General features: G+C 40.2%; 1 protein-coding gene across 1 annotated transcript in view; it reads right to left on the bottom strand.

Moving 5' to 3' along the window:
- Positions 1 to 8,547, bottom strand: part of LOC126384780 (carnitine O-acetyltransferase-like) — a 26,454-nt gene extending 17,907 nt beyond the window's left edge. Inside the window, exons 1-5 of the mRNA XM_050036070.1 lie at positions 8,339 to 8,547; positions 7,207 to 7,485; positions 3,943 to 4,061; positions 3,002 to 3,055; positions 1,563 to 1,713 (exon numbers count right to left, since the gene is read on the bottom strand). Coding sequence (XP_049892027.1) covers positions 1,563 to 1,713; positions 3,002 to 3,055; positions 3,943 to 4,061; positions 7,207 to 7,485; positions 8,339 to 8,365 — 630 coding nt within the window. The 5' untranslated portion in view covers positions 8,366 to 8,547. The remainder of the gene's footprint in view (positions 1 to 1,562; positions 1,714 to 3,001; positions 3,056 to 3,942; positions 4,062 to 7,206; positions 7,486 to 8,338) is intronic.
- Positions 8,548 to 10,995: the final 2,448 nt, after the last annotated feature.

Below are 10,995 nucleotides of genomic sequence, written 5' to 3'. Positions count from 1 at the left end.
GAGGCAAATTGTGATTTGTGATATTGGGCTTTATAAATAAAATTGAATTGAATTGAATTGAATTGCTGTTGCAGAAACTGGTGGTCTGACAGAAGAGATCAGACTTTGTTCTGTTGCTTGAAGGCCAGTGAAGTAGGTCAGTTGTCTTGAAGAATAGCAACAAAATGACAGTAGAACCGACACCCCCATTTGAATCAAAATAGCAGGACTGCCAGAGCGGCAACCATTTTTATGTGTACCAGTGCCATCAAAACAGGTGTAGCAGGCTAACATTCGCGTAAACTTCCGTATAACAAACCAACTTGCGACAAGTTGTGAACTCTCTGAAGTGAGGTTTTGCATTAATGACCAAATGAGCAATGGAGTACTAACCTTATGCTCTATCTGTCACAGGCTTGCCTTCTACTGGACTCTTTGGGTAATACTCCTCTAATCATGAGCACACATTCACACATTGAGGAAAGCATAAATTTCTCTTTAGCAGTGGTGAGAAGCACCTGCTTCCAAAGTCAGCTGGTTGGTAAAGGAGCAGGATGCCTTTAAACATGGCTGCTGTGTGACAGAGAGATGCTGACAAGTGAGTGATATCTGACTCGCCCCCCTAAAAGCACCATGGGGATCTTTGTTGGCCACTGCCATTACAGAAGTTCTTTTTGGAGTCAAGTCACTCAGTGCTTCCATCAGCTAGAGGAAGACAGACGGCAGTCCCGTCTCCCACTTGCATCCACAGAATGGATATGAGACAAAGCTCCGTAATAGACCTAAAATGAGTGATGGTAGTACGCAGGTACACAGTCCCCATTTTCCTTGCTGCCTCTTTGGAGACACATATCATGGCTCTGCTCATGCCGAAGGTATGGGGGCTGTTTTTATGTGTTGGTGTTGATGTTCATGTTGGTAAAGTGAATTTTTTAATATATTTTTTTTGTTACAACAAATTACTTTCCTTAAGACTCATCACTGAATTCAGCTCGTAAGACTGTTTTCAAGTGAGACTTTATGATTGTATCAGCAAACACACACCCCGACCCAGCCCCAGTACAGGTGAAAGAGGGTGGAAGATTAACACCAGTTTGACCAGTGCTAACTAGTGGCTTTAGAGTGCTGTGCCCATTCATAAAAGCTATGCACCGCATGATGGTCTGATATAGCTCACAATGTATGTCAGATTAACATAAAACAAATAAACCCATGTTTAATTTTTTCTCCCGGTTTCCATGGGAGATGAGAGGATTAAACAGTGACACACTGTCGCTACAGGGCTGGTAATGATGCATTTGCTGACCTTACCAAGGCTTGGAACATTCCATGTCACTGGTGAAGTGTTCAGGGACCCCTTTACCCCATCAGAATTTTCCTTGTTGGCTTCCCATCAGCCAGGCTTCTATTTGTGGAAGATTTGATGATGTAGAGGGCCAACACAGCATATCACAGCTTTTTCACTGTTGTTTTTTCCCCTCACAATCTCCATACGGCAGATGAGAGGAATTAAAGGCTCCACTACAGTTATGTGATGTGTTCACCCTGACAGTTGTGCACTACAGTGACTTGATGTTCCTTACCTGACCGTTGTGTACTACAGTGATGTGTTTGTTGGTGTATTGCTCAAAGGTGTCCATCTTCAGATCAGGGATACGACAGGATGAAAACAGCTGCTCGAACTGCTTCATACACAGCGGCTTCCCTCTCATGTACTCATCTGGTAGTGTCTCACTGGAAAACAAATAAACATTTAACCTCAGCCATTCAGTATTATTTACAATTTTGGCCATTGATGTCCCTGAAGCTGCCACATCCACTGGATGCTCGGGACCACTTTCAATAATGTAGCTCTGCCTCTCCATCTTTGACTCAAGTTTAATCTTTTGTCCAACATAATCAGAGAAATTAAGAAGGCCTACAGCAGTACTGATACATTCAGTCCACTGGTTACTGTCACCTATAATACAGCATTTGATGCATACAATTTTTTTGGCAAATATTTTTGTAAGGTTTTTTTTTTTTTTTTTTACTTAGAAATAGAAATACTATAACCGAGCCAAACCAAAAATGCACAAATGAGAGTACTCTCATAAAGATGGAGTGCAAATATCTTAACTTGGTTGAACTTCTACAAGTTGAAGTTCAACTTTTGACTGTAGTTAAACTATAAGCACCTTAGTTGGAAATAAACCTTGTTCAAATTCTTCAGAGAACTAACTTTATATCTCCTGCTTAAAACATCATTTAAAACAGCATAGTACTAATTTTAGGCAGCAGTTAAAACCTCTGTTAAAGGCTCTCTAAGTCTTCCTAAGCTTGAAAAGTTTTTGTCACATACAGCAAACATCTCCTCACGATCTGCTAGCTACATGTCCTCTGAATATGCTGTGAAAAAGTCCGGTCTCTGTAGGCAGCCCAGGCTCCGCAAATGGCAACAAAAACATTTTGGTCCAGGCTGCACCAACCAGCCAGCGTGAGACCAGCGAAAGCAAGCACACACACACATGAACGCGGTGCCCATGTCTCACGGTCTCATGCCGTGGTGCCCAGAGAGGCAGTCAGAGCTACAGGCTACAGTGAGGCTAGAAGGCGAGCTAGCTCCATTGTGTTTGATAACATTGTTGAACGTAAACAGAAGTGAAGTGTTTTTGTTGCCATTTGCGGAGCCTGGGCTGCCTACAGAGACCGGACTTTTTCATAGCATATTCAGAGGACATGTAGCTAGCGGGTCGTGAGGAGATGTTTGCTGTATGTGACAAAAACTTTTCAAGCTTAGGAAGACTTAGAGAGCCTTTAATGTGTAAATTAACTGCTTATTTTGCTGTTTGATGCTTGAAGGTGAAAACAACAAATAAATTGATTGGTCTTAATTAATATTACGGTTCATTATTGAGCTGCACAATAGTTATATTAATTATTACACTGTGTGAAACAAACCATGACAGAAGATAATGAAACTCCTAGGATGAAAAAGATCTTTGTGTCTGGTGAAAAGAGAACTTTCAAGTTCAGTACTCACTTGTCAATCATTGTCTTTAATTCCATTCCACCTGCTATGAATTTGGCAGCAAACCTGAACAGAGAATACATGGTTATTCATTTAAATGTTTGAAAGGAACGCAAAAAATTTGAAAATGGAACTATTTTTAAAAAGACATTGTCCAAATTAGAGTGGCTGAGATAACCCTGACATAGTTTCTAAGCCTTTAGAAAGTTACCTTCAGAGCCACAGACAACATTATAAATCAGACTAAGGATGCCTTAACACTACCATGTCTTGATGCCCAATTCCGATTTGTTGCCTATATCCTATATTTTTCCTGACTACATGTTCTATTCACCTTATTTTTCACGGACACACGGAGGCAAAACAGAACGCAGCCAGCTTCCGTTTTTTTGTGCGACACTTCCGGTCCAGCACTCTTGACCACTATGTAAATGTCCCACGGTATTTGCTACAGTGACATTACTGCACGTATGGAAATGTTTACAGTACTGAAAGCAATTTTAAGGACTAACTTTAAATATTTGAAGTTAATCGTTGCTTTCGGAAGACATTTCCCCAACTGTTTTGTTTGTTTGAATCTGGACTGGCATACAAGTACCTATGAGTAGATCTCAACAACAAACTGGACTGGGACAAAAAGGGCTAGAGTGACACTACTTCCTGTGGAGGCTTTGCTGTCATGTGCTGGCTCAGCAAGGTGAGGACCGTCGAAATCAACAAGATCATCAGGAAGTCCTTTCTTCCTATGCCCATCAGACTCTACAACTCATCCACCTCTGTTCAAAAGATGACCTGATTTCCGGGATAAAAACTGGAAAGGTCTAATAGAAATGGATGGTTAGTGACTGATTGTTTAGATGGGCCATATGATAGATCCAGTAGACTGAGGATGGTGATGGACATTGGACCCAAGCCTACTGTGTGTGTGTGTGTGTGTGTGTGTGTGTGTTTACCTTATTTGTCCCTTTTTGTCTCTGTAGTCTGCTTTGGGAAAGAGTCCCCCAGGGTTTGAAAAACCTGCCAAAGGCTTCCGCGCGCCGAGAAATTCACCCTTCACAAAATCCTCTGTAAACTACAAACAATTACAAACTATAAATCACACACACACGCACATAGAGACATAGACAGATAAATATGGAGCTAGAACAGTCTCAAAATGAATAAATGCACACCGAAATTAATAAATGCACAAAAAGGATTCACAGATGTAGTTGGGGATTTATATATACATATGACTCAAAACACAAACACATTTTCAATGCACACAAAAATATGTTTCATTCCTTTCCATTCATTGTAAACTTCCTCCTTTGTAAAATGCAGGGAAGTTTACTAAATTAAAAGCACTTTCTAAATGCAGGTTCGACATTTCATATATCAATGTAACAACCTCCAAATATGTATTTGATGAAAATTGCAAATACTTTTACATGCGTACATCTGTGAATTTCAATTGCACATATTTAAAACAAGAAATATTTGTGTGTGCATCAAAAATATGTTTATAAATCTTATTTTTTATATGTGGATTTTCTTTTACTTATATATAGAATGAAACATATTTTTGTGTGCATTGAAAATGTGTTTATGTTTTGAGTCATATATAATAATAATAAAAATAATAAACTTTATTTATATAGCACCTTTCATATATATATATATATATATATATATATATATATACATATATACATTTGTGAATCCTTTTTTGTGCATTTATTAATTTCTGTATGCATTTACTCATTTTGAGACTGTTCTAGCTCCATAGATAAGTCCCTTGAGTCTGTAAAGAAGGTGTTTCATGGTGCCTTTACTTCATATTAAATGATTCTGGACATTGTCTTCTTCCAAATTTGGGATGAAATTGGACAAAATGTCTTAGTTTAGTTTGTGACTGAACAAAGTGAGTGTTGTTCTAATTGACATGAATCAAATACAGTAATATCCCATGTTCCCTTGTTTTCCATCCCCTCCAGGGTTAAATGAATCATTCAATTTTTATATTTAAATTTATAATCTACAAAGTTTTAATCCAGGTTAATTTGGTGACACGAGGTTACTGGTGATGATTTTTTTTATTAATACTGTTAATTTTACACCATTTGAAAAGTTATATTGAATCTTTGAAAGATATCGATATAGAGTAAGAACATATATGATTATTTTGTAGTCGACCAAAGAAACAGGAAGTGACTTATTTTCATTTAACTTGAAATTTCCTTCATTTGATGATGACTGTATTGTAAAAATGACAGGCTGCAACTGTGCTCTTCTGTCTTTTGATCAGACATTCATTATATTGTGCATTTATACCACTGAAACATCATCTGTATCCACATTACCTCGACCTCCATCTCTGCACTGGTGCAGCTGTCACTTCGACCATTCTCTGTATCTCCCTCACTCTCCAGCACCACCCTCTCTCTCCAGACCCACCCTCTCTCCTCTCTCTCGATTGAAAAAACATGAGTTTAAAATCATTATACTAATTTGATAAATATGATTTATATTTAAAACTTGGAAATCTGTATCTATGAGCTTTCCTTCACTAGCAGAATGTGTATAAAAGTCAGTCTCATGAGCTCAGTGTAAAATGAGCTCTTGATTTAGTGAACCAGGAGCTAAATAAATGAAGCGACGCCTGCGAGCTAGTTCAGGCTGTCAACTGGAGCTGCACTGATTCATACACACACGTCATACATCACTCCCCATATGTCATCTACAAACACACCCTCCAAATTTGGTGGTCTATTTAAGCTGCAAAATCTTCCCAGCTCCCCCTTTGCATTGACCTATGCCGCTGCCGCCCTGCATCAGAACTTGTCTTTGCAAAAGCTCATGAGCTCATGCAACCCTGCCGCCCTCTCTCTCAGCCCTCGCATTTTTGACACCCTGTCAGAAGCCTTATGCTGGATTCTCTACAACACCTGCAAACTCCCTTTTGTCCTGCATCTTTTAGATGATTTCCTAGTAGCTGACCTTCCCATGTCTCCACCAGCTCGGAGCATCTCCACTGTCATTGCCAAAACTAATACTACTTTCTGTCCTTTCTCTTCCATGATGAAATTCCTGCATTATTGCTTGCCGACCCATCATTTGGCACCACTGTTCATCATTGAGGGTTGCAAACCATTAACAACATCCTGGTTCACCTTGAAGCTGCGTGATCTCTGCCTGAGCTGTGGCCTACCTCCTGATTGCTTCTCACCTCACTCTCTGAGAATTGGCGTGTCTACAACTGCAGCTCTCAATCTGCCAACCTCAAAATTAAGATTCCTGGGCCGCTTGTCATTCTCTGCTTACCAACGCTATGTCAGGCTCCACAAAAAAGAGAACTTGTCTGCGCAAAAGCTCATGAGCTCATGCAACCCTTAATGCGTAAATAAATATTCATAGCTGCTTTGCTGTTTAATTCTATATTTACATACCAGGTGGTTTGCTGGGCAAGAATATTATCCATCTTAGCATCTGTCAATGTGCTTAAGCAAATTGCTGCTCACCAGATGGTTAAAATAAACTGTTAAAATAAACATTTAAACTGCGGGCGGCAGTGGCTCAGTCCATAGGGACTTGGGTTGGGAACCGAAGGGTCGCCTATTCGAGCCCCCTCACTCTGACATCTCTCCACTTTGTGCATGTATAGGTCCTGTTTGTGCATGTGTGTGTCTTTCGGACCTGTGTGTAATTGACAAGCAAGAGTGAAAACATTGAATTTCCCCTCAGGGGGATTAATAAAGTAAATAAACTAAACTAACTAAACTAAACATGAGTTGTCTGACTGAAATGGAGCGACGCTTGCGAACTAGTTCAGGCAGTCAACTCGAGCTGCACCGATTCATAAACACATCTACAAACACTCCCTCCAAATTTGGCGATCTATTTAAGCTGCAAAATCTTCCCAGCTCCCCATTTGCATTGTCTATGCCGCTGCTGCCCTGCATCAGTACTGCTGCTTGCTCTTCCAGCCCCACCTCCATTCCAGCATCCACCTGCAAGCTCTGGCTAGGGGGGAAAATATTTAATAATCACTTCCCAAAATCTCATGTAAACATATTTTCGGGAAGTGATGAGGCCGGAGTCTGGACGCCAAACTCTAACTATGTTGAAATAAACATTTAAACGTGAGTTGTCTGACTGAACGGCAGAATGTGTGAGGAGGTTACCCCATTTGTCTCATTAAATGCATCTACAGCTGTTACTGCAGTTGTTGAGCTCACCCAGTTCTCGGTGTTGCGTGCTTTCATCTCAAGGCTTCTCTGCAGTCTTTCTCCGACTCCTCCTGCTTTCCGAAACTCTTCCACCAGTTTTTCAGTTTGCTTCAACTCATCCTCCTCCAACATGGGCTCCAGGTAGCTAAGGTAGTGGTCACAGGTCTGCTGCAGAGGGGGGACAGGCTGACTGGGCAGTCCCTTCTGCTGGGACAGGTTTCTGCCAGGAACTAGGGTCGCTGATACAGGTTTCACCAAGTGAAAGGGCCTCACCATCCCCACCTTTATCTGACAGATACAATAATGTAAGCAAATAGATGTACATATATGTTATAACTAGTTTTAATGACAACTGTTTCATCTTGGCCAGATATCAGGCCATATTGTATTACACTTAGTTCTGCAAGAAGAAGAAGAAGAAGACGAAGAAGAAGAAGAAGAAGAAGAAGAAGAAGAAGACGAAGAAGAAGAAGAAGAAGAAGAAGCAGTAGAAGAATACCATGAATAACACAAAAAGTAGACCTGAACCTTTGTCAGCCCTCTGTCACAGTGAGAGTAATTACACAAAATCTGTTGATGTGCTTAAGAATAATTTAGGATTCAGAATAATGCCATGTTGCTGTGCTCCTTCCCCCTTCCTGCATGTCAAGGTACTGAGTAATATAGGTAGACTGATTTGCTATGTAACTAATCAGACAGGCAAAATAAGCAGCCATGCTGTGAAGAACTATAGGTAAGTGATTATTTGTATTCATTCTGAGCAGAAATAAGCTGTATCGGCATTCTTCTACCTTGCATAGAAGAATGCCAATACAGTAGCAACGTCATGATAGACAGCAAACAGCACAACTCTGGTATACTAATAAATAAAGAGAGCTTTTCCTGGCAGTAAAAGGCTTAATCGGTATTGTGTGAGCTTGTTTGGCAAGGGCTTGGATTAATTAAAGCTTGGATTCATTTATATGTATTAGTTCTGCCCTCTAGCTTGAGCATAATAAGGGGAGTAAAGACCTTGAACAAAAATTAAAATCACAATATAAAAAAAAACAAAAACGTAAGACATACTAAAACAGGGTAGAAAAACATTAGTTTTGTAGAAGGATAAAGAAATATATGTACCAAAATGGTGAGGTTTACTTACCATAGCTCTGCTGCAAATTCTCAACATTGTGCTTTCCGAGAAACTCCCAAAGTTGATTTAATTTTTATTTTTATTTTTATTTTTTTGAAAGATACAGAAAGGTAATATTTCTGCTATTTTAAAGGGGTTGATAACCACTGCTCTGCTGCCAGCTCTTAAAGACTGTTCGACTTCAGCTGAATATAAAGACCAGAGAATGTTTGTTGGTTCTGAGTCGTAATGATCTCACAAACTGTCAAACTGTTCCATTCTAAAGCAAATTTGTTTTTCCACACCTGCATTGTTTGTCTGGCTAGGGTTGTTAAGGCTTACCCAGGGGCTATCCAGTCCTTTTATCTGAGTATGTAGTATCTCAGTTAAGGAAGTCAGGAGAGTTGCAGGAAAAGAGACTTATCCACTTGTGCAGGTCCAACAAAGATCTGGGTACTATTCTTTGTACATGGATAACCAAATTGTCCAGACTAATGATTTGACTGGAGTCTGGATATTGGTTTATCAAAGCTGACACAATTTATATTTGGAAGTGTTGTCAGAGCAACAAGTCAAAATCTGGCAAATGGCAGGCTTATTTATGCCTAGCTGGTTCATGGATGTTTATTGTCCCTTTGCTATCATCAGGCCACTATCATCTCCTTAGTTTTGCTGATTTTCAGAAGTAGGTCATTGTCCACCAGCGGGTCATATCCTCTACTTTTTTCAGGTAGCCCTTCTCATTGTTATCTGTGATTAAAGCACTGATTCTCTATCTGAACCCAACTTGGCTCAACTTGACCCGGCCAAGCTGTAATTTGTCATTATTGGCCCCGGGCTTGAATCAAGATTCAAGCAAATTTAGCTGTGTTTTCTTGTTTTAATGAAACTGGCAGTTTCCTGCATAAGTGGTATTTTAATAGACTGACACAAGAGAGAGAGAGAGGGAGAGAGAGAGAGAGAGAGAGAAAGAGAGAGAGAGTGAGTGGGGTGATCATCATGATCAGTAGTAATCATCTTCTTCATGCCACATCAACATGGATTGTCTTGTGAACAAGATGCACTGAGGGGTGCAGCCTGCTTTTCGAAACCCATCGTGCACGAGATAGACTACTGAAATAAGAAAGAGAAGAGAGAGAGAGGTAATAAGGAGAGGAGGGAGAAGTAATGCGAGGAAAGACACCAGCCCTTACCTTGTAATAAATGTTTTCATTTTAAAAATATATCATGTCATATTATATCATGTTATATTTTCTTCAGTAGAAACTCTGGTTTTTAATTGGGCTCAGGCCCAAAACTGCTGCTGTAGGTTGGGCTTGGACAGAAACTGTGCAGGTCCATGTTGGGTTGGGCCTAAAGTTTTGGACCCAATCTGTGATCAGGCACCACATGTTGGTGTTGGAGTTGAAAGTAGCTACACGGTTGTGTATGCACATGGAGTACAGCAGGGTACTCAGATGCTTAGACATTTCTTATCATTTTTATGCTATATATTTTATCTCCAGTTAAATTCAGACAAGACTGAAGTCATCGTATTTGGTCCACAGAAACAAAGAGAAAGTGTCAGCAGTCACCTCCAGTCTCTCTCTCTAAAACCTACAAATCAGGTTAGAAATCTCGGGGTAATAATGGACTCAGACTTGAACTTTAACAGCCACATCAAATCAATAACATCAGCCACTTTTTACCATCTAAAAAACATTGCCAAAATCAAAGGTATAGTGTCTAAACCTGACTTGGAGAGACTTATCCATGCATTTGTCTCTAGTAGGTTAGACTACTGTAACGGCCTGCTCACTGGCCTCTCCAAACGGGCCGTAAGACAGCTGCAGTACATCCAGAATGCTGCTGCTCGGGTCCTGACCAGAACCAGGAAGTACGAGCACATTAGTCCTGTGCTCAGGTCTCTACACTGGCTTCCTGTGGCTCAGAGAATAGACTTTAAAGCAGCTCTGCTTGTGTACAAGTCTCTCCACGGCCTAGCACCAAAGTACATCTCTGACATGTTAGTGCCATATGAACCATCTCGGACTCTGAGGACCTCAGGGACCGGCCTCCTGCTGGTGCCCAGAGTCAGGACTAAACATGGGGAATCAGGATTCCAGTTTTATGCAGCTAAAATCTGGAACAGTCTTTCTGAAGATGTGAGACAGGCCTCTACTCTGACAATGTTCAAATCTAGGCTCAAAACAGCTCTATTTCACTGTGCATATGACTGAAAGGATCTTATCTGCACTCTTCTCTTTTAAAGTTAATTTTATAATGATTATTTATGTTTTTATTTTGTATTGTGATTTTAATGCATTTTCTTCTTCTGTAAAGCACTTTGAATTACTTTGTGTACGAATTGTGCTCTACAAATAAACTTGCCTTGCCTTGCCTTGCCTTGCCTTGCCTTGCCTTATGCTGATGATATCCAGTTGTATTACTCTTTCAAACCTGAAGAGAGTGGGCAACTGTCCATTTTAAGTTAATGTTTGGATGCTATCAGGATTTGGATGGCTGACAATTGCCTAAAGTTAAACTCAAATAAGACAGAAGCTCTTATAATTGCTCCTTACATTAAACAGAAGTAAGGGTCTTTAAGTACTTGTGTTCAACACAACCTTCGTAACCTAGGTGTCATCCTTGACCAGTCTCTGTCTCTTGACATCCATGTCAGCCAGCTTGTTCGTTCATGTTTTCTC

Source organism: Epinephelus moara, chromosome 23 (assembly GCF_006386435.1).
Source record: "Epinephelus moara isolate mb chromosome 23, YSFRI_EMoa_1.0, whole genome shotgun sequence".
Classification (NCBI taxonomy): domain Eukaryota; kingdom Metazoa; phylum Chordata; class Actinopteri; order Perciformes; family Serranidae; genus Epinephelus; species Epinephelus moara.
The sequence above is the reverse complement of the archived record's forward strand: the minus strand, read 5'-3'. Positions and strand labels throughout refer to the sequence as shown.